The sequence below is a fragment of the Rousettus aegyptiacus genome, unplaced genomic scaffold (genome assembly GCF_014176215.1).
Source record: "Rousettus aegyptiacus isolate mRouAeg1 unplaced genomic scaffold, mRouAeg1.p scaffold_m13_p_7, whole genome shotgun sequence".
NCBI lineage: Eukaryota > Metazoa > Chordata > Mammalia > Chiroptera > Pteropodidae > Rousettus > Rousettus aegyptiacus.
The window spans coordinates 113,174,359-113,199,658 of record NW_023416310.1 but is presented as its reverse complement, the minus strand read 5'-3'; the positions used below and the strand labels follow the sequence as shown (position 1 = coordinate 113,199,658).

Here is a 25,300-nt window from a genome sequence, read left to right as displayed (position 1 = left end):
CAAAGCTTTCTAAGGACAACTGCATGAATTTTTTTCTCTCATGCTATGATTTCTTTAATATTCAGGATTCTTTTTTCCTACTTAACCAGAACCCATCTGAGAAATATGATGTGTTTAGAAATACCAATTTTTCAGTTTTATATTTTATACTGGGTCTGCACCAAGAAGCGGATAAAGCAGTGTTAAAAAGTATTCTTCTAACGCTGCACCAGTTTAAAGAGACAGTTTCCAAATGACTTAGAGGATGCTCATGACCTGACTGACACCCCTGGAAAAATCCCCAAGAAAGGTCAGTAATCTGTTTTGTCATGGGGTGTATGGCTCCAGAGTGATTGAATGTTACCTAATATTCAATATATTCTTAAAAATTTTTACATAGTTTAAAATTAATAATGGAATGACTGTATCAGCTTCGAGACTGTAGAATAGTTAAATGGTCAATCCTGTAAGGACTTCATAGCATAACTCTAATTTTTACTCATGCTTACTGTACAAATAATTATTGCTACATACTGTTAATTGGACTGGAACTATTCCTGCTTGGCATGGCTTGTTACATTAAGGTAACACATTTTATCAAGAAATAATCCAGATGTGCAATTGTTAATTATAGCATTTTCAATTTTTTCAGAGGCAGATTCCTCACCTCAAAGGAACACGAACTCTGACATAGGAGGACGTGCAAGGCTCTTGATAGATGTAACTGACTTTGAATGTGCCCTTTGTATGAGGTAGGATGACACAGGATCTGTGCAACTCTGAAAAATTCGGCCATTCTAAATTTATATCCTAAACAATGAGCTTTTCATTGTCAGAGGAATTATGTATACCTCAGCAATAATTGATTTATTTTCTAAATACTTGATAAGAAAGATATAAGTGAAAATGGATATAAGTGATTTCTAGAGCTGTAAGGGAATTGTTATTACAAAACTATTTATTTGAAAGTCTCTTCTGAACTCTGTTTACTGAAATTCAGATATTTTCTCCAGGTTGTTCTTTGAGCCTGTCACCACGCCATGTGAACATACATTTTGCCTAAAATGCCTCAAGCACTGCCTTGACCATGCCCCACATTGCCCATTGTGCAAAGAAAAACTTTCGGAAGTATTTCCTGTGAAATGATAGACAGTTCAGCCCCTCTTATCCTCCCTTCGGTGTCCATTTCCAGAGAGTCTTTTAGCTTCTGGTACTCATTAAAGAAAGTTGGATTTCTCCCATCAAAGACAGGTCTTTTTCCCATCTCAATGAGTTCTCAAAACATACGCAGGGGAAATTAAGTACAGAAACAACTAAATCTCAAGGAAAATTTCAAGCATGAACTATAGTCAAGATATATTAAAAATAGCTGGTGCTGTTGGGGCTCCTCCCATGTGTTAACTGTAAGCAGTTGAGATGATATTACTGACTCATCACCGTGTGCCTATCATCAAGGCCTGCGATGATGTCATGGCCACTTAATTGCACTGAGGACCCTGTCCTTTAACTCATCTCGAGGTGGGGTCATGTTACAATATTCGATTTTGCAAAGGATTAAAGATTTGATCATTTCTGACTACTGGGAAGTCCCACGTGGCAATTTTAAGTCTTTTTTTTTTTTTTTTTGTCTAAACTCAAAGCCAGTAAAACTCATATTCTATAGGAAGCTATTTAATTATGTCTAACCCGAATATAAATTATTAAATCTATACATTAGGTATAGTAAACACAATAAACAACATTTAAAAGCCAAAAGCTTTCTGATCAATTTTTCAAAGAGTGAGTTTATATCAACCGTATTAGGTTCTGGCCATGCTGGTTCCGCTAGCTTTCCATGAAGCGAGTTATTTAACTTCATGGGCAGGGTGGCGGGTAGGAGGCATTTTTTTCTTCCATAAAAATGATACTAATAATATTGCCTTAATTATCTCCTAGAGACTAAACACACAATGCATTTTAAGTAGGCTAAAGTGTTTTTTAAAAAAAATAAAGTAGAATTTATTTTTAACTCTGACATGGCAAAAGAGATTATACTTACACGAATATTTAAATAATTGTGACTTTTTAAGTATATACTTGCTTTATTAAGTTACATACATTCTGAGTCTTTCTAAGTTATTCAAGGTTCTTGTGAATATCTACCATTGTACTCTGTCTGTACCGTTTGTCATGATGGTGAATGCTTTTTGAGTACTTTTTATGACCGAGATTCTCAAACAGTTGTTTTTAGAGGTTGACCTCCTAGTTCAGTCAGTTCTAGCAATACATGTAACTTGTTTGGCACAACCTGCATGCTGGAGCTAAAAAGGCACACACGCAGGGCAATAGTTTTTCAGACACATGTGACATTTCAACCCATTGATCCTGGTACTTTTTCATTCATTTTCCAGCTACTTTCCCTTCTCATCTGCTTTAATTTCTTGGTCCCTCACCCTCTTTCTCAGTTCCAATAAAGTGAGCTCTGCCTTTTACATGTGTCCATGTAAATAATATAGCAAAGCTAGAGAAAAACAACAAAATTGAGAAGATAGGTTTCAGTTTAAATTCACAATCTTAAATCTTAGACTCAACACATTGGTATTCATTCTTACTATTCTTCTGTAGTTTCACTCACCAACATGGTTATTTCATATTTCTCTTCTCTCCCAACACATCCCACTCACTTCTTCTCCCCTCCTTAGTATTATGACATTTGACTGGAAGTGTAGAAGCCGTCAGGATTGGAATGGTCTCCTCTTCGCTCCAGGTGGACACCTTTTCCTGCCCTTTTCTCACAGCAGGGAGCCACCCTGCCGCATACACCCACAGGATGACTTCCGTGCTCTCAACTCTCATCCTTTTTTGTCTTCTCAGATGCCACTTCTCTACCTTCTAGTTGACTTTTCCCCTTAGAAAAAGAGTGCTTTGTCCTTTAGAGTTAATTACCATGTGGCATTTTTAAAAACATTTTCTTTTGTTGCAGTTGTTGGCAAGCAGAAATTTTAATATAACTGTTCTGGCCGAAGAATTAATATTTCTATATTTGTCAGATGAACTGTCTGATAGGAAGAGGATTTATGATGAAGAAATGACGGAACTGTCAAAGTAAGACCTCAGGCTGTATGTACTTGATCTTGAGTTCAGATTAATAAAGAAAATCCTCATTAACCTCATAGCTCTATCTCTGTTTTTTTTTCTTCCCTTAGCAGAGAAATTAGCCTTAAATAAAAAAGAATAACAATTGCACAGAGTTTATGGAAATTTAATAGAAAGAGGTTATAAGAAATAATTCAAAAATATGCTTTAACAAAATTATATATTTGCTTTATGTATCTAAATAAGCGATATTGAATATTTTAGAAAATGCAGTCATATATCAGTATGTAGAAACTGAAGCGAAAACAGGATTACCACTCAAAATAGGCTCAACAGTTGTTTTTCGGTTTTTGAAGTGATTAAAATTTTATGTTGTACTACCTTTTAACTGCTGAGATAATTCTACTTTTTAAATTTAGAACTCATTACCTTTGACTACTCTGTAGTTTTTGTTTTCATCAATTTTTTTTTATAGTGGTTATAAGTTATAACTTTTTTAAGTGAAATAATATAATTCAGCATGTTTTCTCTTATCAAATTAAGACGGGCTTGGCAGTAAGCCAGGGTGAGCTGAGGACTGTCTCATGCTGTGGTCCTTGGCTTTCTTTACCACTTAAGACTGAGGCAGGCCCAAGGGTTGTTTCTGTAAATGAGAGAATCAAAAATGGCTAGCTTTTGCTATTTTGTAGTACTTCACAGTTTCCCTCACCCTACAGTCTGACCAGAGATGTCCCCATCTTTGTGTGTGCCATGGCCTTCCCCCACTGTCCCTTGTCCACTCCACGTCTTTGAGCCCTGCTACTGGCTTATGATAAGAAGATGCATGGAAACTGGCACCAAGCGGTTCGGCATGTGTTTATCTGCTGAGCACACAGGGTAAGAATCATCAGCCTTCAAAGGGTCCTAATTAAATGTATAATTTGTCATTTTTCTTGAAGAACAATTTAGGATGTTGAAAATTTCCAGTGCCTCCCACTGCATCACAAAGGATAAATAAATTCCAGGCCATCCACGATGTGATATCGGCTGCCTTTTCAGCCTCATCTGCTCCTTCCTTGCATGTATCATACCTTCTGGTCCACTTCTCTAAATATAGTTCATGTCTTTATACCTTTTTGCTTCCTTTATACCCCTCTGCCTGTAGTTCTCTAATAGCTCATCATTATGCAAACAAGTCTAGCCCAACTTTTATGGTCTAATAAAAGGCCACATCCTCCATGAAACCTTTCTCTACTTCAGTTTACCTCCCATCGTTTACATCATTTGACTTGGGAAGAGATCTGATTCATCAGGCAGCTTCCCTCCCTGGGAAGCTGTTGGGACTGGGGAACCTTCCCATCTCCTGGCTTCCTGACTCTCTGGGACTTTGTCAGCATTGCATAGTCATGGCACGGTCACTGCATCCAAGTTCTAACCGGTAGAAGAGGCACATGTGCTCTTAAAGGGCTGCCACTCACCAACAGCAAAAGAGGCTGGGAAATGTGCCCAGCAGGAAAGGGAAACCCACTAGTTCCACTACAAATGCTTAGGAATACATCTCTAAGGTATGCGTAGGACCTTTATGAAAAAACTTTTACAACTTTGTTGAAAGACGCTCAAGAAGATATAAATAAATGCAGGGAAATATCATGTCATGGGCACGTAGACTCAATGTCAGAGAGATGCTAGTTTTTCCAAATAGTGAATAAATCCAATGTAGTTCCAGTCAACATCCCAAGAGTGTTTTCCCATGGATTTGCTTAAGCTGATTTTAGAATCAGTGTGGAGAAGCCAAAGACCAAAACCCTGATAGTTTTGCCCAGCTGAGCAAGATGGGAAAATATTCCTATATTGTCATACTTACAAGTCACTATAAGAAGACCACTTATATAGTATAGAGATAAGAAACAGGTGGGAAAAAATGGCATAGGTGATAGAGGCTCTGTTCATCCTTCTTGCGACCAAATCAAAGGTGTGACAGAAACACGGAGCAAACAGCAAAGAAAGTTGCCTGGGATCTAGATGAACAAGCCCTATGACTAGGGAGGGAAATAAGAAATCACCCTGCAATGAAAGGAAGTAGGAGGGCATGAAGACACCAGGCTGCCTGGTCCCCAGTTGCTGAGTGGGTCAGAGGTGGCAGCTGCGGTCGCCTCTTAAAGGGGCCCTGTCTGTGAGTGGACTTTCACGGTGATGGACCTGCTTTCTATGAACACCAGTGCTGGTTAGGCTGCAAAGGGGGCACTAGGGAATTACAGGAGGATGCTGAGTTGTTGGAGCAATGGCAGGAGGTGAGGCTCTCTCCTGGACAGAAGTGCTGGCGGTATCCATTGTTTCTCTATTGGCCCCCGTCTGCACCAGCGTGCGGATATAGTGCCACCATAACCAAGATGCCATCAAACTGGATCATTGAGGTCGTTCTGCCCAGAGGATTCCCTGAAACTCCACCTCCTCCAACTTTCAACCCTGCCCAAGCCACATCTAGGTATGTTCTCAGTGAGTCAGGTGCCCCTTACACTGGTAGCAGCTGACCATGGTCTCTGGTGTGGCCTCCTAAGGCACCTATAAGCACAGCATCTATGGATTGCTTGCTAAATCCCAGAGGAGCACAGGGTGGGGCTAAACTTGGCCTGTAGCTGAAACCCTCTCAGGACTGTGCCACTGAACACCTACTACAGAAAGCCATTTTAATGAGACCAGGAGCCTTAGGAGCTTTTCTTCATACATAGAAACAGACACATAAAGGCAGCTAAAATGGGAAGACAAAGAAGAAACTATATGAGAGAACAGAACAGAGATCTAGGCATAATGGTGTCAAGCAATCTAATAGATGCAGAGGTCAAAACACTGGTTATAAAGATACTCAATTAACTTAGAAAAATGGAGATGGATTTAGTGAGAACTTTAACAAAGAGATAAAAAACAGAAAAATGGAAATGAAAGTTATAAAAGGGAACCAGTAAGAAATGAAGAAACATTATCTGAGATGAAGAGTATATTAGAATAAGCAGAATGAATAAAGAAGAGGATTGAATCACTAATACAGAGGATGGGGAAGCCAAGGACAATCAATCAGAACAGCAAGATAAAAGAAGCCAAGACTATAATAATAATAATTTAAGGAGCCTATGGGACACAATTAAATGTAAAACTATCCATGTCATAGGGGTACCTGAAGGAAAAGGAGAAGCTGAAAAGCTATTTGAAGAAATCATGATGGAAAACTTCCCTAACCTGGTGAAGGAAATAGACATAAAACCCCAGGGTCCCAAAAAAGAGGCACCTGAAGAGGCCCACATCAAGACATCGTAATAAATAGAAAAGAATCTTAAAATCAGCAAGATAAAAGCAGTTATCTACAAGGGAGCACCCATAAGACAGGCAGCTGATTTCTCAAAAGAAATTATGCAGGATAAAAGGGCTTAGCAAAAAATATTTGATGTGCCAAAAACCCAGGATCTATAACCAAGCATACTTTATCCAGCAAAGCTATCATTTAGAGTCAAAAGACAGATAAAGAGCTTCCCAGAGAAAAGTAAGCTAAAGGAATTTGTCAACACCAACCCAGTATTCCAGGAAATGTTGGAGAGACTTCTTTAAGAAGAAAAAAACATGCATCAAAAACCTGAATAAAGAATGGTAATAACTACATTCCTATCAACAAGTACCTCAAATGGAAAAGAAATAAGTGCTCCAACCAAAAGATAGAGTGGCTGAATGGATAAGAAAACAAGATTTCTACATATGCTGTCTACAAGAGACTTACTTCAGATTAAAAGACACACACAAACTAAAAGGAAGGAGATGGAAAAAGATATTGCCTTGATGGACCTAGAGGGTATTGCACTGAATGAAATAATTCAGATAAAGACAAGTATCGCATGATTTCACATACATGTGGAATCTAAAGAACAAAATAAAAACAATAAAAATGGAAATAAACTCATAGATACAGAGACTATTTTGAGGGATAGTAGATGGGAGGGTAGTTAGGGGGATAGTGAAAAGGGACAAAGGGATTAAGAAATACAAATGAATAGTTACAAAATAGACATGGAGATATAAAATGTAACAAAGAAGATAGTTAATAACATTGTAATAACATTATAATAAATATGTAAGGAGGAAGAGGGGTACTAGGTTTAGTGGGGTGACCACTTCATGAGTTATATAGATCTCTAATCATTATGCTGTACACTGAAACTAATATATTATTGTACGCCAACTATAATTGAAAAAAAATAATTGAATTGTACAATGTAAATACGAGCAACTAATTGTCTATTATATTTCAATAAAGCTGGGGTAAAAAAGAAACATCCACTAACAGAGACTACAAAGTTATACATTATTTTTGAGAAAAGGGAAACTACTTAATAAAAAATGCTCAGAAAATTAGTAGGTAGTCCAGATGAGGAAAGAAATTTCTGCCTTACACCATACTCATAAAAGAACACATTTTATACTCCCAATGTGAAATGTGAATACACACACACACACACACACACACACACACACATACATGTGTATATATATATTTATATAAATTTAAGAGAAAATATTGGGGACTATCTTTATAATTAGAATAGGGATTTTTTTTTTTTTTACATAAGATGCTGAGAGTATATAGCATAGAGGAAGAGTTTAATAAATACGAATATATTAAAATTTGATTCATAAAAATCAGGAAAAGCAAAGTGAAAAATCAAGTTCCAGAAGTCCCACTTCAGGGTACAGAACACTGCAAAGAACATTACTCCAGATAAACTACAAAAATAAGTTTCTTGAGCCTTTCAGAGAGCAGAGGCTGCTCGGAAAGATGGATCCCCAGGGAGAAAGTAGATAGGAGTTCTGGCTTATCTGTGGCCAAGCCAAGGAGAAGGAGACATTAGAGTATGTAGGAAAAATTCAGCTAATGTAAAAAACAAATTCCTAATGGCCTTATGTGGACAAGCATGAGAGCCTAGACCCCTGGGAGCTGCATGTGCAAGGGGAGTTTGCACTCACAGGTTCTTGTTCACAGGCAAGATGAGATACTCATGGAGAGACAGCTGCAACTGATGCAGACTTTGGAGGAGCTGACATTTGGAGGTCTTTGTTAATAACTGTAGCTAGGACAGTCTCCTTAGGTCATTAGGAAGAGAGGATTTTATCAGAGATCCCTGTGGAGGTATTTAGTAGGCAGTTGGTCATATAGGCATGCCACTTGGGAACCATCACTCATAATTAAAGGTGTGTAGTGAATTGTTCACTCACTTCAGAATCACATAGCCTTGGGATCAGATTTTGGCTCTAAATTTTACTGGGACCTTAGATAAATTGTTTTATTTTTATGTTTTTATGAGGCTTGAATGAGCACATGTTATAATAAGAGTATGACACACAGTAGGCACAGTATCATCAGGATACAGAAGACAGTTAAAACTATGAGAGTGGGTAAGGTACCTGGGAGGGCTTTGAAGGGAGGCTACATGAGTAGCCAAGGATGCCATCCTGGGTAGCCCCAGTGTATAATGGACATGTGCGGAAGGACAGGTCAGGGAGGGTGAAAGAGCCACAGAGGATGTTGGGTCAGTAGCAGATCAGCAGAGTCAAGGTCATACTGAAGTTATTTGTGATTTCTGCTGGGGTATGGAGGCATGAAATGGAGACAAAGAGATGAAGGCAGTGGATGTGGACGACTCTGTCTAGGACTTGGTTGGGAGGGCAGAGATGGCCAGTGTCGTGGAAGTAGGAGAGAAGAAACTGAGTCTGTGAATGGCCTGGGAGGCCAGCAGGCTGTGTGGAGCCCAGGTGGTGCCCCTAGCCCAGGGCATGGTGATTTGAGATTTTGTCTCTCTCCATTTCTCCGGTCCACCTGAAAGCACTGGCCGGTTTGGACAGCTGAAGCATGTCACACTCTCAGCTCCAGCCCTTCCTCTGCAGCCACTGCATGCCAGTGTGTGTCACATTTAACAGAAGGAATCGCCTGCAAGTACCTCTTAGCGAATAACAATGCCAGTCCAATGTTTCGTTTGTTTGTTTATTCCAGTAAGACCAAGACTCTCCATCAAGGGTAAAATGAAGACTTCGTGTGCACTTTAAAAACCATGGTCATTTCTCCTGACTATCCTTTTAGGATCTCAGAGTATGGCTGCATGCTGGAGATTAAGGGTGTCAGGACATTTCCTGATGGCAGCTCAGTTGTGGATGCAATTGGCATTAGTCGGTTCAGAGTCTTAAGCCACCATCACCGAGATGGCTACAACATAGCAGACGTTGAGTATCTTGAAGATAAAAAGGTGAGGTTTGTTTTACTGGGATATGTTAAAGAGGTCAGTTACCTTATTTCCTTCTGCTTTGTGGAAAAACTTGGTCAGATTTTTAATGACAGTATTACTTATCTCCTCCTTAATTCAGCACTTAAGCTCTATTATCAGTGGCTTTTTACCTGAGTTGGAGCTGGTAGTTTTTCCTCTCCTGAAAAAAATCACCTTATTGCTGCACATTCCAAAATGGGCTTGGTTCATTGTTTTCATGTTCTAGTCCAGGGAGTTGGCAGACTTTTTCCATAAAGGGCCACACGGTAAACGCTTTAGATTTTACAGGCCATGTGGCCTCAGTCACAATGACTAAACTTTGCTGTTACAGCCTCAGACAATATGCAAATGAGTCAGCATGACTAGTTTCCAATAAAATTATTGACAAAAACACATGATGAATAGTAGTTGACTTGTGAGCAATGGTCGCTCCCTATTCTAGATACTGGTGTTAGTTCAGAAGGAGACACAATATAAAACAATAGTGCTTAAAAACACCTTCTAATGCTAAGTTATAAGAGGCTTGTCTTTCTGACCCTTTAGGGACTATTTATGTATCTAATAGAAATATCAAGCCACATAATTTTACATATTAACAAAATGTTTTGAAAGGATCATCAAAAAGACTTGTACAAGGACATTCTTAGCTGTCTTAGTCATTAATTGCCAGAAACTATAAATAGCCCAGATGCTCACCACCAGGTGGTGGATAAGCAGATTGTGGTGTGTGTTCCTACAGTGGGATACTACTTGTCAGTAAGAAAACAATGAATTCCTGAAGCACAGAACAGCAAGGAATAATCTCAGCGACATTATGGCAGACGAGAGAAGTGAGACAAAAAATGCATGCTATGGATCTCCATTTATGTACTTCCAGGAACAGGCAAAACTCTGGTGATGGAGGTCAGAGAAAGGGGTGGGGTCGAGTTGAGGCCAATGGGAATCCTTTTAGGTGATGGAAGTGTTCTATATACCCTGTTTATGGTGGTGGTTACACTGTAGTGTACAGCTGACAACCCTTTTTGAGCTAAACAATTAAGATCTGTGTATTTTTTTAATGTAAATTATACCACAGCAAAAATATTAAACATATTTAGGAGGAAGAAATCCTTGGAATGACAGTATCCCTCTTTTGAATTCTTTAGTTCACATTGGAAAATGTGGAAAGTGAGAGTCTGGCAAGCTCACATCACACTAGATGTCACTTTGGGGATAGCGGTGTGCATTCATGTCACCTGTGAGAATAGTCCCACCTATAGCCCCAGCTCTGTCCCTTTGCAAGCTGCTGTTTCTATGAGCTCAGGGTCTCACCATATAGAAGAGCAGGGGGCAGCGAGTCACAGTCCATGGCCTGGAGATCAGGCTGCTGGGCTTAAAGACTGTGACCCATGTAATGGTTCTCAGGATCTCTCCGCTGCACTGAGAGGGTTTGTCAGCTCTTGTTGTGTGTGACGGCTTTGAATGATGGATGTATTTCTTTTAAAATGGGAGTCTAAACTACAATATAAAATCATTTTAGTGTCTTTTTAAAGAAAATTTTATACTACATATGAATATTTGATGAGTATAAATATTTGATAAGAATGGTTATATGCTTTAGAATTCTATCCTTCAGTTTACCATTGTTTTCATAGATACTGGAATCTTATAACTAGAAGGGACCTGAATGGTTTATTACCATTTTACATGTTAGAAAACTCTGTCCTAAGGAGGCTGTGCAACTGACTAAAATCCACATGTGAGAGTCAGTGATGAAGCCAGAACAAACCCAGGTCCCCTGGTCCCCAGTCCATTGTGTTTCCCACTCGGCTGTCCTAAGGAGAGCTGAGACATACTAAAAAGAGTGACTGAGCAGCAAGATAAGTACCCAGAAGCAAAGCGGGCCAATCTAAAATGTGGGCCCACCACCAGTGTAAGGCTAATGTGGTGAACACATGTTGCTGCCGTGTGTCTTTTGGAAAATAGGTAATTTGGAATACAAATTTTAAAATGTCTAACTCTTTGACTTGGTAATTCTACTTCTGGAAAGCTATCCTAAGGGATCGATCACCCCTTCTGTCACCACAGAAGAAAACTCAAAAAACCAAAAATCTATTTTTGCATAAATATTTATAGTGCTGTGTTATTTTTAAAAATAAAAACTTGGCAACAGTGTAAATGTAGCTGTGTGAATGGTTGAGTAAATGTTGGTATAACTCAAATACATGATTGCATGTTGCCATTGAAAATTATTCATAACAACACAATTTAGGTCCTTATGGTATAGTGTTGACAGAAAAATCAGGATATTATAAACAGGGTAGATCAATCTCCACTATGTAAAAAAGTGGCGATTACTGTGTTGAGCATATATTTTGTTTACAAAACACTAATGGATGATCAAAGTAAATACCACAGATCCACTTAGCAGATGCAGCAGCGGTTGCTAACCATATTCCACGTGTAATAACGAACTGTTAAATGGTCCTCACTTTTTCTTGATCAGGCGGAAGGCCCAGAGTGTGAGGAACTCACTGCTCTTCATGACGCAGTTTATCAGCAGTCCGTGTCTTAGTTTACTTTACTCCTGGATCACATGAGAGAACAAATTTTAAGTCATTTTGGGTTAATGCCAGACAGGGGACCTGAGCCTCATATATAATCTCCTTTTTTCTTTTATAATATTGTTATTTCCTGCTGTACTGTGCTAGACACATTATTCTAAGGGAAAGTCTGGCAGTACTATATGCTCCATTATGATCACTTAAGAACCAGCTCATTTATTAACCGTCCAAAGAAGCACCTAACATGTGCCTCTTGGAGCAAAACGATAAATGGTTTCTGATTAATACTACGTAAAGGTGATTTTGATAAAAAATCAATTTCTTCTGATTGGCTATCAGCTTTTATACCTTCTCTCACCAGCATCATAAGATTTAAACAGGAATTTTAGTTTATTGGTGTCCACACTGTGTTTTGTATGTCATGTCACCTTGTACCTAATTCATAGGTGTTGAATAAATGAGTAGAAAATCCCAATTCTTGTTAAATTAGAGGCTTTCCTTTCTTGGTGATACTCATCTTTTCTGTCACCATGGGCTTTCTCAGGCTCCCCATGAGTGCCTTCGGTGAAGGTGGTTCCATCAGCAAAGGATGGGCTTTGGGTTTGTGAAGCATTTCTAAGTGCAAGAGGACTCCTCTCCTGTGCGTTTGGGTGGCAGCAGGTAGGGATGGTTCAGGATGGTGTCTGTGAGTTCATTTCTCTACTATGCATACATATACCCATCTTGGGGAAGGTGGTGAGCAGGATTGGCTCTCAGTGGGCTTAGGGAAAGATGAAATGCCTCCCCCCCCATGCACTGTCATTTTTTCCTGTCTCTTGAGGGTGTTTATATTTTATTTACCTTCATCTGAATTCTGTCTTCAAACTCAGGACAGTGCTTTCAACCAGAAACTGCCTCTAAGCCCTTCCTTGCCCTCTACTCTCAGCCTGCAGCTCACATTCAGGAAGCCTGCTGGTCAGGTTAATAAGGACGATGGCATGAAGCTCTTTTTTGTAGGGGTTATTGCTTATTAACCCAAATTAATCTCTAATTGGGAGATATATTAACTTCCTATTTCTGCTGTAACAGACTACTCAAATGTAGTGGCTTAAAACAACAGAAACTTATTTATACTCCAGCTCTTGGAGTCAGAAGTCTGATACAAGTCTCAGCAGGCTATGGGATCAAGGATAGCAGGTCTGCATTCCTTTCTGGAGGTCCCCAAGGGGATGCCATTCTCCAGCTCCTAAAGGCTGCCTGGCATTCCTTGCCTCCACCCCTTCCTCCATCTTCAAAGCCAGCAATGTTACTCTGTATGACCCTGTTTCCCCAGTCATGTCTCCCTCTGCCCACAGCTCAGAAAACGCCTCTGCTTTGAGGACCTGTGTGAAGACACCAAACCCACTCCAATGGTCCAGCACAGTCTCCATCCCCAGGCTCTTTGCTTACTTGTGTCTGAACGGTCCTGCCACGTAGACCACCATGCTCACAGGCTGTGGAAGTTGGGGGGAGGGGCACAGGGAGATGGTTTCTCCCCAACAGAGAGGGTTTTAGGTGGTATGTGGGAGGTGCTTTTATGCTCAGTCTCTTTCCATTAAGCATGCTGCTCAGCTTTTCCCACTGTAAGATGGCGAGGGAGTCATGAGTCATACGGGAGGTGATTTTTTCCAACACGTGTGCCTTTTCCCTCAGAAGAGAGGTTGGTGCCTTCTTACAGCGACTTGGTTACCCCTGTGCACTTCCACCTCAGTGTCACCCTAGCCTTTCAGTAGAGTCTACCTTCCCCTAAGCTGTGGGGGCTCCAGGGTCCACCCTCCTTGGTTCCCAGTTGGGGTTCTGGACATTTGGGGTGGAAACAGAGGGGAATCTAAGACAGGGGGAGCAAGGAAGCCTGGGTATCTTGGTTCTAGCACCAGGAATTTGAGAATAACTTTATAACCAACTTTTGCTTAGAGCTCAATCCAGAAGTGTCCATTTGCTTATGTGAAATAAAGGCTGTCAGGTTGCATAGTAATCCTTATGTATAGTTAATAAGCTCTCATACACACACACACATACACACACACACACACACACACACACACACACACACACACGACTCTGAACAACCCAGGGGTTAAGGACATCAATCCTCTGTGCAGTCAGAAATTCACGTATAACTTTTGACTCCCCCAGAACTTAAGTTGTCCCTTAGTATCTGCTGTCAATTGGCTCCAACACACCCTGCCCCCCATCATGATACCAGAATCTATCCTAGTCTCATGTATGAAATGTAAACCAAGGCACATAGTTGGTCCGCCACATCCACAGATTCCCACCAAGGATTGAAAACAGTACAGGTATTTATTGAAAAAAGATCCACATATAAATGGACCCAGGCAATTCAAACCTGTGTTCTTCAAGGGTCGACTGTAATTAATAATACATCGTACATATAGATGTTTCATATATATGCATGTTTGTTACATTGATTGTATTGTAAGATTAGTTATAACACTTATACACAAATTTTAACCTTTGTCATATTATGCTTTATATCGAGTTTTTAAAACTGAAGAAACAATAACACAAAACATTAGAAAGAGAAGGTAAAAATCATGGTCTCTTCTGACTGGTGACTTCTCTCTCCTTGAAGAACAGAATCAACTAATTAGAATTTCTCCATTTGGTGATGCTTTTCTTTACAAGTTCTTTAGTGAGTTCTCTCACATTTAAATGTGTAACATAAGAATAAAAACTGTGTATTTTGAAGACTGAATGAATTGCGAAGTAGACCTAAATTAGGAGGTGACATTTTATTGTTGCTCATATGTCTGTTGGTGAAACAGAAGACATAACATGAGGGGAACAGGCTTATATTTTAGGCCATAATTTCATGTTTTCCTTTCCTTTTTTTTTTTTTTTTTTTTTTTTTTTTTGCAGAGCAATCCTAGTGGTCCTGCTTGGTCCTGATGGATCCTGGCAGTGTTGCCATTGGAACATAAGGCTCAGCTGGCTATACTTGGCATGACCTCACTTAAGGAGCGTCTACTCGCCATTAGACGAATATTAGTTATCATCATGCATAAGATGAATAGTTGGCAAGAGCTGGTTAATAGCAGAGAAAGAAACAGTTGATTCTCTTTCCAGTCAAGGTTTCTGGAAGCCCTTGTACTTCCATGAGGAGTGCCAGGCATCAACGAACAGCATCCCATTCATGGCACTTTGTAAAATACTTGTCAGTAGGTTATGAAGTGGCAAACATTGACTCCTACTCAAAAGTTAAAAGTCTGTGCCTGGTGGAATCTGGCTCTGTATAAGGTTAGCCTGACATCTGAATGGAGCCCATGGCTGCAAAACAACCCTAAGAAAATCTCTTTGAAGCAGATACTTCTGGCTTGCAGTTCCCTGACAGCATGGATGCCATAGGTGGTTCAATGTGGTTTAGGTTTTGCAGGAAAAAAGGACTCCCTCCCCAATACAGCACCTTGCTACACTTGATGGGAACAGCATGCTTCAAGGGCCAAACAAAAAGAGGGAAGCCACATTTTTATCTGAAAGTAGATTTCTTAGAGCACAGGCTAACTAAAAATTCATTTAGGCTTTGTGTGTCACTGTGAAGTTGTCTATGAAACTGAGGAATCAAACCAATTATCCAGCGCAGGAGCCAAAATTAAGCCTTACCCACAGAGCAGTAGCCACAGGAGAGAATTGTGTTTTGTGTCTTGCAGTAGTTCAAGATGTTGTAAATTGCGTGTTGTAATCAGGTGTCAACATACAAGGAGGTACACCTGGGATATAGAAATATCTGAAGCCAGTATAGTTGATTTGAGGATATATATTTATACACAATAAAGAGTGAGCCAACATGAGTTAAAACTCTGTGCATTGGGATATGAAATGTACAACCCAACTAGTACAAACCAGCCCTTGAGAGCACACCCTTCCTTGTCTCATGGAGTCAATGCTACTGAACATTTAGGAAATAGTTATTTTTTTCTACTAGGATTTGGATTAGAAATTAGGCCTATCAGTAAATTTACATTCACCATCCATCCATTCACTAGTATATACAGATATTAAAAAGCTGCTATGAAATGTGAATCTATAGAGTCCAGGAAAATATACCAGGAGGATTTTCAAGGAGTGGCAAGCTGGTATGGGATGTAAATACTCAGCAAGTTTTTCTCCAACATCAACCTAAAAATTGCTTTTGATGGGGGCTGGGAGTGGAGTGGCTAATGGTTTACAACGATCAGAGCAGATACTATCCATTAAAGAACAATACATATAACTTCCAACCTCTAATGCATGTTGGTAACATTGATTGGAATAACCATTTGAACCTGACATATGGAACTATTCTTACTGACCTAATGATCTGGTACATTTAGTCGGCTTCTTGGATCATGAGATGGATGTTCTTAAGTGAAAGGTGGCAGGGAGCAACCCACAGCTATGAGTTTCTCTTTATTTATTCAAGACATAAGGTTTTTGAGTTTTAAAAGATATGTCATAATACTAAATGGTAGTTGATCAAGTCATCATGCATTAGAAAGACATTATAATAGTAATTTTAAAAATTGTAGTTTTTGATAGCTATAATTGAGTTTCATCATGGAGGTTGAAAAATGCTATACTCGTGTGACTCAGAAAATTTGATAGTATTTTCCAATCAGATATTTCCAGTGCCTCACATAATTGTGAATTTTAGATCTCATCTTGAACATGATTTAAAGGCCATTTGGCCAAGCAATTTCTAGAAGATTTTATTCATGTATTGTATTAACAGTAGTACTCAGCTTTCTTAAGCATTATAAATTAACCTGATCCTTTAAAAGAAGAAAACAATACTTTGTCTAGCATGCCAGAAGACCTGTATTAGAAATGGTTCATGAATATGGCTGTGTGTTGACCAGTCTCTTCCTCTTTTAGGAAGTCTTTTTCTACCTGAAAATCATATCTGGGTAGTTACCATTGCTGTTTTTATTTGGAGCGCCTAAATAATCACACTGTCATAATTTCTCCAGGAGCCTCCCTAAAGTATCTACACTCAGAGTATTATGGCTTTTCCCATAACAACTGGGAGCTACAGCTTTTTCAGCCCCACTCTTCAAAGGTTGTAACTCGCATTCTTTAACCAGAACCATTGTTATCCCTTCCTGATTCTGTTTGCTTCTTTCCGAGTCATCTTCTCATTCTGATTGTTCTTATATAAAAACCTGTTCAGCTATAATGATGCAGAATGGAGCAACAAAAACCTCCATCATTTTTGTTTTTTAAAAACAAAGGGAATGACTGATCGATCACTTCACACTCTGTCCAGGATCCCACCTCCACGTAGTGCAAAGTGGGAGTAGGTGGATACTTCCTGAGCACTTAGGTTACATTATTTATCAGGAAGTCAAACCAAGGAAATAATACCCCAAGTCATATTATGAAGGAAGCTTCCTTGTACAAACTTAAGAAAGAGACCCAAACACTAGTTTGCTGCAAATCTAGTTAAAGCAGGACAGTGCCCTCTCTTCTCCCTCCCCTCCCAACCACACCACTTTTCTGTCGTGGAGATATCATTTCTAAGGATTTCTCAGAAAATAGTGTATTTTCTCCTTCAAAGTCAGAGCATTCCAGTTTAATTTTACTGAAAATGTTCCAGCACTAAGCTCTCACATCAGAATAAAAATAGGATCTATTAGAGTATTGATGGTGTGAGGGGTAACCTTTCCTCAAGTACACACTTGAATTGCGGTACACTCTGCTTGGCATTTCCCTTCACGCCCCTAAGTGGCTTGACACATAATTCCATCTCTGTCTGTGTCTTTGAAATGCAGCTGATACCCTGGCAGGCAGTATTCTGGAAGCCCATGAGATTTTTAGGGTATCATATCTCCTCTGTCTCTGTCTTCAGAAAGTTAGAATATTTTTTTTTAAGTTCCTAATGAAAACAATTTAAAAATATGTTTTATCCATTTAACTACAATCATTTTTATCAATTTACATACCAAATTTTTGAGTATTATCCCATTTTTATGACCACAAAAGATGTCCTCTCTTTTCTAACTACCCCTTCCCCTCACCCAGACCAAAAAGCCTCCCAAAACTGTTTAAGTTGTATCTCACATTGGCAGTTGTTATACTCAATATCCCATTGCCTGACTTAGAAAGCATGATTTTTAAGCTGTTTTTGAAAAGTACTCATCTGTTTCTTCTTCCTTTCTCCTTTTGTGTTGTCTCCTACCGCTTAAATTACTTTAGTTAAATACCACTCTTTAAAATCTAGATGCCATCTATCAAATAATTTAAAAAAGGAAGGTGAACGATACAAAACACATAGCGCCTTAGGAGAAAAATAAATGTGGGTCGTATTTTTTTTGTTGTTCAAAGCAGGAGATTTTAGTTTTCTCCCAGTACAACAGTAGGACACGGTGGGGCTGTCCCCGCCTCCCATTTTAACTAAGGTAGCAGTGGCAGCAAGAAACCCTTCCTCCTTAGCAGCATCCCTACTAAAAGGCCCATTCAGGTTCTAGGTCAGAATGTAGGGGCTGTTGCTGGGCATCACGCCTCTCTACCAGGGCTGGATACTTAGTTCTGAACCATTCACTCCCGAAGGTCTTTTCACTTTTACAGCTCCTCACCCTAACTTATCACCTTAACTTTCACCTTTCAACTGCTAAAAAAACTTTACCAAAATCCACTGAATCTTATAAAGTAGCTTTTAGTAGTGGATCTGCTCTTATGTGAACATTAGAATATCAAGTATTAGAATATTGCAGTAGCATAAACTAAAGAAGAAATTAAAGTGTCACTATAGCACTCAGTCAAGCTTGAGACATTAGTTCGGATTTGTGCCAGTGCCTTAATTTATAAAGGTGACTGAGTGACAATACAGAGAGGTTAATGCTGTTGAAAAAAAAAGTTCGTTGTTACTGATGGTCCCCTGGAAATGAGAGGCATGGCACAACAGGTGGGCCATATAGGGAAGCCCCAGAGCCAGTCAGGAAGCAGAAGCAGGACGAGGGGTGGCACGTGGAGACCCTTCATTGTGTTTCTGCGGGGAAGGCAGAGCAGCAAAAGCAGTTTAGAACTGGTGAGGTTGAGTAATGTAATGTTAGTGAACTCTGGGCTCTCAGGGGGTCCCTAGTTGTCTGGTGTCAGTCCTGCAGGATTGAAGCCCAGGAGTATTGGCACTGCGGTGTCAGTGCTAGGTAGAGAGGATGGCTCAGAGTCCTGGACTGGTTACTTTTCATGTGAAAGGCGTCCTTCCTGCTATCTCTAAGAATTGACCAGGAGGGACAGTCTCTCCCCAGTTAGTAAAAATGTCACAAAATGTGAAAAAAGATACCAACCCACAATTAAACAAGCTTGTTCTAGCATTTTGGCAACAGACTCTCTAAGAGGTCTGTACTCTCCGAATGAGTAGTTATCTCTGCAGAGGGGCAACCCAGGCCTGCGGGCACAGCCCTGTGTGCAGAAGCACTGCGGCAGTCCTGCAGCAGAGGGACAGCCCTTCAGAGCGGGGGCGCCCTGGGCGTGTGATGCCCGGGAAGGAAGGTCAGACCCAGTCATAACAACACAGGGAGGAGGTTTGCCCAGATCATAAGGCTGAGTTGGAATATGTGAACCTTAGGACAAAAGGAGTTTGCCACCTGGATTTTCTCTAGCCTTTCACTTTTAGGGGTCATTTGACAACATTGCATTAGGACCTTTGTTATGTAACTACTCTTTTAACTTGAATGGTGTAGTCAAGTTTTGCACTGCTAACAGTGTGATCCGTGGCTGGCTTATCTTGCCTCTCATCCTGCTTACTTCATCCCACCCCTAATACACACAATTTTCCACTGAATTAGAGAAAAAAAAAGTTGATAAGTTGGAAAGCTCTATTTGTATATTGCTGTTCCATGCTAGTAGGGGATGTGTCATTAGTATCTTGATCTTTAGTTGTGAAATGATTTTATCAGTTAAAAATTTGATGTGTATTTTTTTCTATTAGAAGAGTAAGTTGATGTAGATAAACTTAAAAACCATGCTTTTATTTATTTAGAAATAGGCACTGTGTTATCGTATTCATGTAATGTAGATTGTTCCTCTTGCCTTCCTTTTATTTCCTAAGTTCAAGTCAGGGTTAAAGATGTAATAACCATATTTGGCATTTCTTGTTGCTTAAGTGAGGCCAGACTGAAATGTTGCAATATTTACTTTGTGTATTCTTGTACTATTCATTTTCATCCATTGGACTTGTATATCTAATGTGTGATATTTGGAGTAAATAAAACATACGGTGTTATAAATGTTCTTTAATAATTTCACCCAAGTAATAGAGTAGAATGACTGGAAATTAGATCAAATCAATGTATAGGATATTATATTAGTTTTCTATGACTGTTCCAACCAATTCTCACAGACTTAGTGACTTAAAAAAGCAGGAATTTATTCTCTCACGGTTCTGGAGGTTAGAAGCCCACAAATAAGGTGTTGGCAGGGCCACACCTCCTTCGAAGGACTTAGAAAGAGTTCTATCTTGTCTCTTCTAGCCAGCAGTCCTTGACATGTGATAGCATAACTTCATCTCTGTCTCTGTCATCATCTGGCCTTCCTCTCTGTGTGTATCTGTGTGTCTGAATCTCCCTCTTCTTACATAAGGGCATCCACCACTGAATTTAGGGCCCACCCTAATCCAGCATGATCACATTTTAACTTGATTGTATCTTCAAAGACCCTATTTCCAGTGAAGGTCATGTTCACAGCTTCTAGGTGGATGTGAATTTTGAGGGAACACTCTTCAGCCCAGTACAGATGTGGAGCTGTTTCAGTTTAATTCATTAGTCTAAAAGTAAGGGAGGAGACTTTGCCTTAAAAACAAAAATTACTTTTTAAGATCAGTTTTATCCAAGGAAGAAAAGATTTTATAACTGAAGTTTGTATAGATTTTTTGGGGGGTGGCGGGGAGAGTAGTACTTCTTAAGGAAAAAAATATAAAATTACAAATACAGAGTTAAGTATGAATATGTGTGTTTAGAATTTTAAAAGGAGTAAATTGAAAAATTTTGAAGCTGGGATACCACACTTATCACAAAATACTGAAAAGTGTTATTATTAATACCTTTTTAATACTTTTCCTTCTTTTTTTTTTTGGTTGCATATACTGTGATGAGCTCTTCTATGACAATTTTGAATTAATCCCTCAAGAAAGAATGGTACTTAAATTCTTTCAGATTTTACAAGTTGTTGGCAATGTCACTTAAATTATTTGGATTGTTGTAAAATTTGGAAAAACCTAAATTGAGATGCTTTAATAATAAGAGCTGTAAGACTCAGGAATTTTCCAAGATATCTTATGTAGTGACTAATCTTAAACCCTTGGCACCATCTAGTAAAACATTCTGTGATGATGGAAATGTTGTTTAGCTGTGCTAATTGATTTAATAGACCTCAGCCACAGTTGTCTACTGATCACTCAAAATATGCTTAGAGTGGCTGGCGAACTGAATTTTTAAATTAAATTAAATTTTAACCCTTGGCTTTTTACATGGAAATCTGCCCACTCTCAGCCCTGTGGCCCATCTCAATACCCTCCCTGGGCCTCCCTCCAGACCCAATGACTGTGTCAGCAGACTGGGGCCTAAGCCAGTGAATTTGGTGAAACTAACCAAGGATGCAGACGTATGAAAAAAATTGTCTGCCTTGCCCACCCGTGTGTGCTGAGAATGGCGATGGAATCAAGTTTAAGAAAGAAAAGGCATGTGGTTGCAGAGCGGCTTTCTTTCTATGCTCTTAAGATGTGAGGTCTTTTTTTTACTTTGAGCAGGAAGTCAGATGTATCTGTCAGGGTAGATTACGTGGTGCAAACCCTTACCCAATCTCATTGTTTTTTTTAACAGTAGATGTTTATGTTTTACTTACATGCCATCGTATCTGTCCATAGTGGGCACCAGTGATATATGTGGCCCAGGTTCCCTTCAGTGCAAGACTAGCGGCCTCACCTGCTGGGAGAGATTTTGACTGTCAGCTCCTACAGAGGACCACCTCACTCAAAGTTACATGCCTTCCTGTGGAAACACACATTCAGTGACTGATCAAAGTGATAGAGTGTGAGCTCAACAGAGGCTGTGATTGTGCCCACAGTACATACAGTTGGGTGTCTCCTTTTGTCTCCTCGTCTTCCTTGCTTAGGTATGACTCCCACAGGTTTTATTACCAAGGGTACACTTTGATGAATATCCCACAAGCTAAACTCTTGTGTCAGAGTCTGCGTCCCTGGACCCAGCTTACAATGCTTCATACCACAAGTGGGCCAAGAAATCAAGTGGCGAAGTGGGATTCTGGGGCTGGGTCACATGCCACCTTCTGTAGCAAGAACTCCATTACTGGCCAGAGAGCCCCTGGTGTGAAGCAGCCATCTAATTTTAAAATTCTCACCGGTGGTGAATTGTGATGGTCACCAGTAGGGAAATGCACTAGTTCATGTATCGGGCCTTTGACAAATGTGGAATAATAGTTGTGGAGAAGGACAGTGGAATTGGGTGGCTATTGCTAAGGCTGATGGATGCTTCAAAAAAAGGTAAGATGCTATGGACGATTGATCGCTAACCAAAAGCCCTTGAAAGTTTTGAATACTCAAATTCTCCTGAGCCTCTGAACCTACAGGGGTAGCTTAGTGGTGACATAGGCCTTTCCTGCAGGGGGCAACACCGTGAGCCCCTCAGGCTCCCCCTACCCTCCTGGTCACCGAGCCTGTAACTGAGGTTAAATCACAAAACCCCATCCCAGCTCTGAACCTGATCATTGGGGGTGAAGGGAAGATCTCTCCCAAAGGAGCCACAAGACCCAGACCACATGTACTCGTGGCAGGAGGCTATCTGTGCCTATGATGGGATTCTGAGGTGCTTCATCAAAGGGACTGGGATAGAGTTGAATAAGAGAGCCAATCAATTTGGGAGTAATCTCCTAGGATTCAGAATATATTTAACATGCTGTAAAGGACCCCAGGAGATGGGAAGGGGGCCCTGGTGAAAGGAGTACCAGTAGCCCTAAAACCCAATCCAGAGCTGCTGATAGGGAAGGCCATTACAGAGCCCAACCTGCTCATGGCAGTTGGGCTTATAAAATTCTAAAGTGGGGGAGGCCACATGACAGTGTATAAGTGCCAGAAGCCAGGTGGACAGCTACTGTGAAGTGTGACAGGGCCTGAGGGAAGGGTCGGGGGAAGAGTGCATCGGACCCATAGGTAGTTACAAGAATGTTATCAAATAAGGTGTCCCTGGGCAAAATAGATGGGGGCTGCTCAGTCTGTACCACCGAAAGGGATCAAGGAGCAGAGATCAAGAGGCAAAGGGGAGCTACCCCCCTTCCAACAAAAATTCACATTTCATTGCTCAGTTTCTATATTTCAGTCAGTTTCAGGCCCAGAACCCAAGGAATGGAGACCGGCTCCCAGCAAGAAGGGGACTGTGACACCATGCTGTTTTCCCTTGCCTTGTATCCAGAGGTACCTTCAGCCATTCATTCATATAACGGTGCTCCGGGCAGAGAGGAACACTTCACATTGCCAGGTCTCTTGGACACAGGGTCCAAGTCTGTGTTGTTACCCAGGAACACGGAATGTCACCCTGGCATTCCGTGGGGTATGAGAACTAAGTGACAAATGTGTCCTGCTGAGACTCAGCTCCCTGTGGGTCCACTGGCTCTCCGACACCCTGTGCTCCTTTCCCTGGTCCCAAGTGTGTAATTAGAGTAGATGCACTTGAGGGTCCTTGGCCTGAGAGATGAGAATTATCAGAGTGGGGAGGGGCCATGGCACCCTGTGATCTGACAGTCCCATTTTTTGGTTGCTCTGGAGGACACTGGCAGATCTAGGGAATGCTGATCCCAAGAGGGAGGACCGAAGCCTCTTTTGTAAGGTCCAGGTTCCTGCTGCCGGATCTGAGGAGAATCTCAGGGAAGTGGGCAGTGGTGTCCTGGCTGTGGCTTCAGGGGCAGGATTAGTAGTGGGTTCAGATCAGCTCCAGAAGGACAAACTGATGGGATGTTAAACCTTCCAGAGTTGAATGCCATCAAGAAGCAAGGTGGCTCTGCATTTGATGTTCCTAGTCAAAGATGGAAGTGGGACTGGGCATCAGGGGTAAGGAAGCAGCGGTCACTTAGAGGTGGACATGATGGCATTTTCCTGCTTCAGGCTGACCTTGGCAGAGAGGTGATCCCTGTGGACTTGGCAACTGGTTTTGTCTGAATGTCCTCCAGGCCTGGTAAACAGCAGGGCTGCTTTTTTGTCTTTTGAGTCCAAGATGATTTTTGCTCTTTCAGTCCCGATAGAGCTTTACCCTTTCACTGGTGTTCACAAAGATATTGAACAAATATTTACCCCAACCATAATTCCCCACAGTACAGGAGTATTTCTTCCATTTATTATGTATTTATTATGTATGTAATAATATGTAGATCTTGCATAGAGCTCAGCTTTAGATTTTCATAGATATTTAATCAATGAATAAAAGAAGAGAGAGAGGAACAGAGGGAAGGGAGGGAGAGAGGGGCAGAAAGGAGGAAAGGAGGGAAGGAATGGGGAAGGGAGTGCCTGGAGTGTCCTGATAGTCTAAGGACAGGAGGTGTTTTGTGCCACCCACGGGACACTCTGCAGTATTGCAAGGGACAGGTGCAGGCGTGAGGGGAGGTTGGTGTTCCCATCAGGTACTCAGCCCATGCCCAATGGGTGGTTTTCCAAAATAATAAAGTTTTCATTACAACAAAGCTTTTTGTTATTTTCATCAACATAATAAAGCCTTAGCTGAGATCCCGTGACAAATGACTTCAAGAAAACAAATCACAATCACCATTGTGCAGGCAATTGATCGTGCAGCAAAGTGCTCCACTGGACATTCTACTCATTATCAAAAAGTCCGGATGGAGCTGGACTTCTAAGGGGAGAGGTAAGCTGGACGACTCTGGTTACAAATGTAGCTCCATCCACACTGATCTACGTTGTGACATGTAGTGACTCCCAGTTGATTTTTAGTTGGCAGTGTGTCACACAACCTAGTTTTAAGTTTCTCTGGCCTTGGGCTATTTAGCGAACTAGTTAATACTTAAAGTGATTTTATACTTAATTCTGGAGACCTTCAGTTAAAAGAACCCCGGAGCGAGTTCTTTTTATGAATCGAAGAACTTTTTTACAAAGCAAAAGGATTTATGTGTTTTATACATTTGCATGATTTTTAAAGATTCTGGACCCAACTGTCTAAATAGTTAAGGAGGACAAACTGATGGGATGTTAAACCTTCCAGAGTTATGTGGAAGGTTTCACTCGCACTCACAAAGTCAGCAGTAGGGCAGAAGGATGAAGGGTCTGGGCAAAACACACTTCGCAAACATGCTTATTTAGACTCAGGTTGTTCTGTTTAATGTCCTGCCCTTAGCAGCAGCAGCAGCAGCAGCAGCAGCAGCAGCAGCAGCAGCAGCAGCAGCAGCAGCAGC

The 25,300-nt window shown here is 40.6% G+C and overlaps 1 protein-coding gene across 1 annotated transcript in view; it reads left to right on the top strand.

Annotated features, from left to right (window-relative positions):
* The window catches only part of LONRF2 (LON peptidase N-terminal domain and ring finger 2), a 98,885-nt gene that overhangs the window by 30,683 nt on the left and 42,902 nt on the right, over positions 1 to 25,300 (top strand). The window contains 11 exon segments of the mRNA XM_036225085.1: positions 90 to 202; positions 204 to 289; positions 638 to 731; positions 993 to 1,107; positions 2,942 to 3,063; positions 3,771 to 3,813; positions 3,815 to 3,930; positions 9,152 to 9,314; positions 11,818 to 11,963; positions 14,773 to 23,318; positions 24,609 to 24,756. Coding sequence (XP_036080978.1) covers positions 90 to 202; positions 204 to 289; positions 638 to 731; positions 993 to 1,107; positions 2,942 to 3,063; positions 3,771 to 3,813; positions 3,815 to 3,930; positions 9,152 to 9,314; positions 11,818 to 11,963; positions 14,773 to 14,971 — 1,197 coding nt within the window. The 3' untranslated portion in view covers positions 14,972 to 23,318; positions 24,609 to 24,756.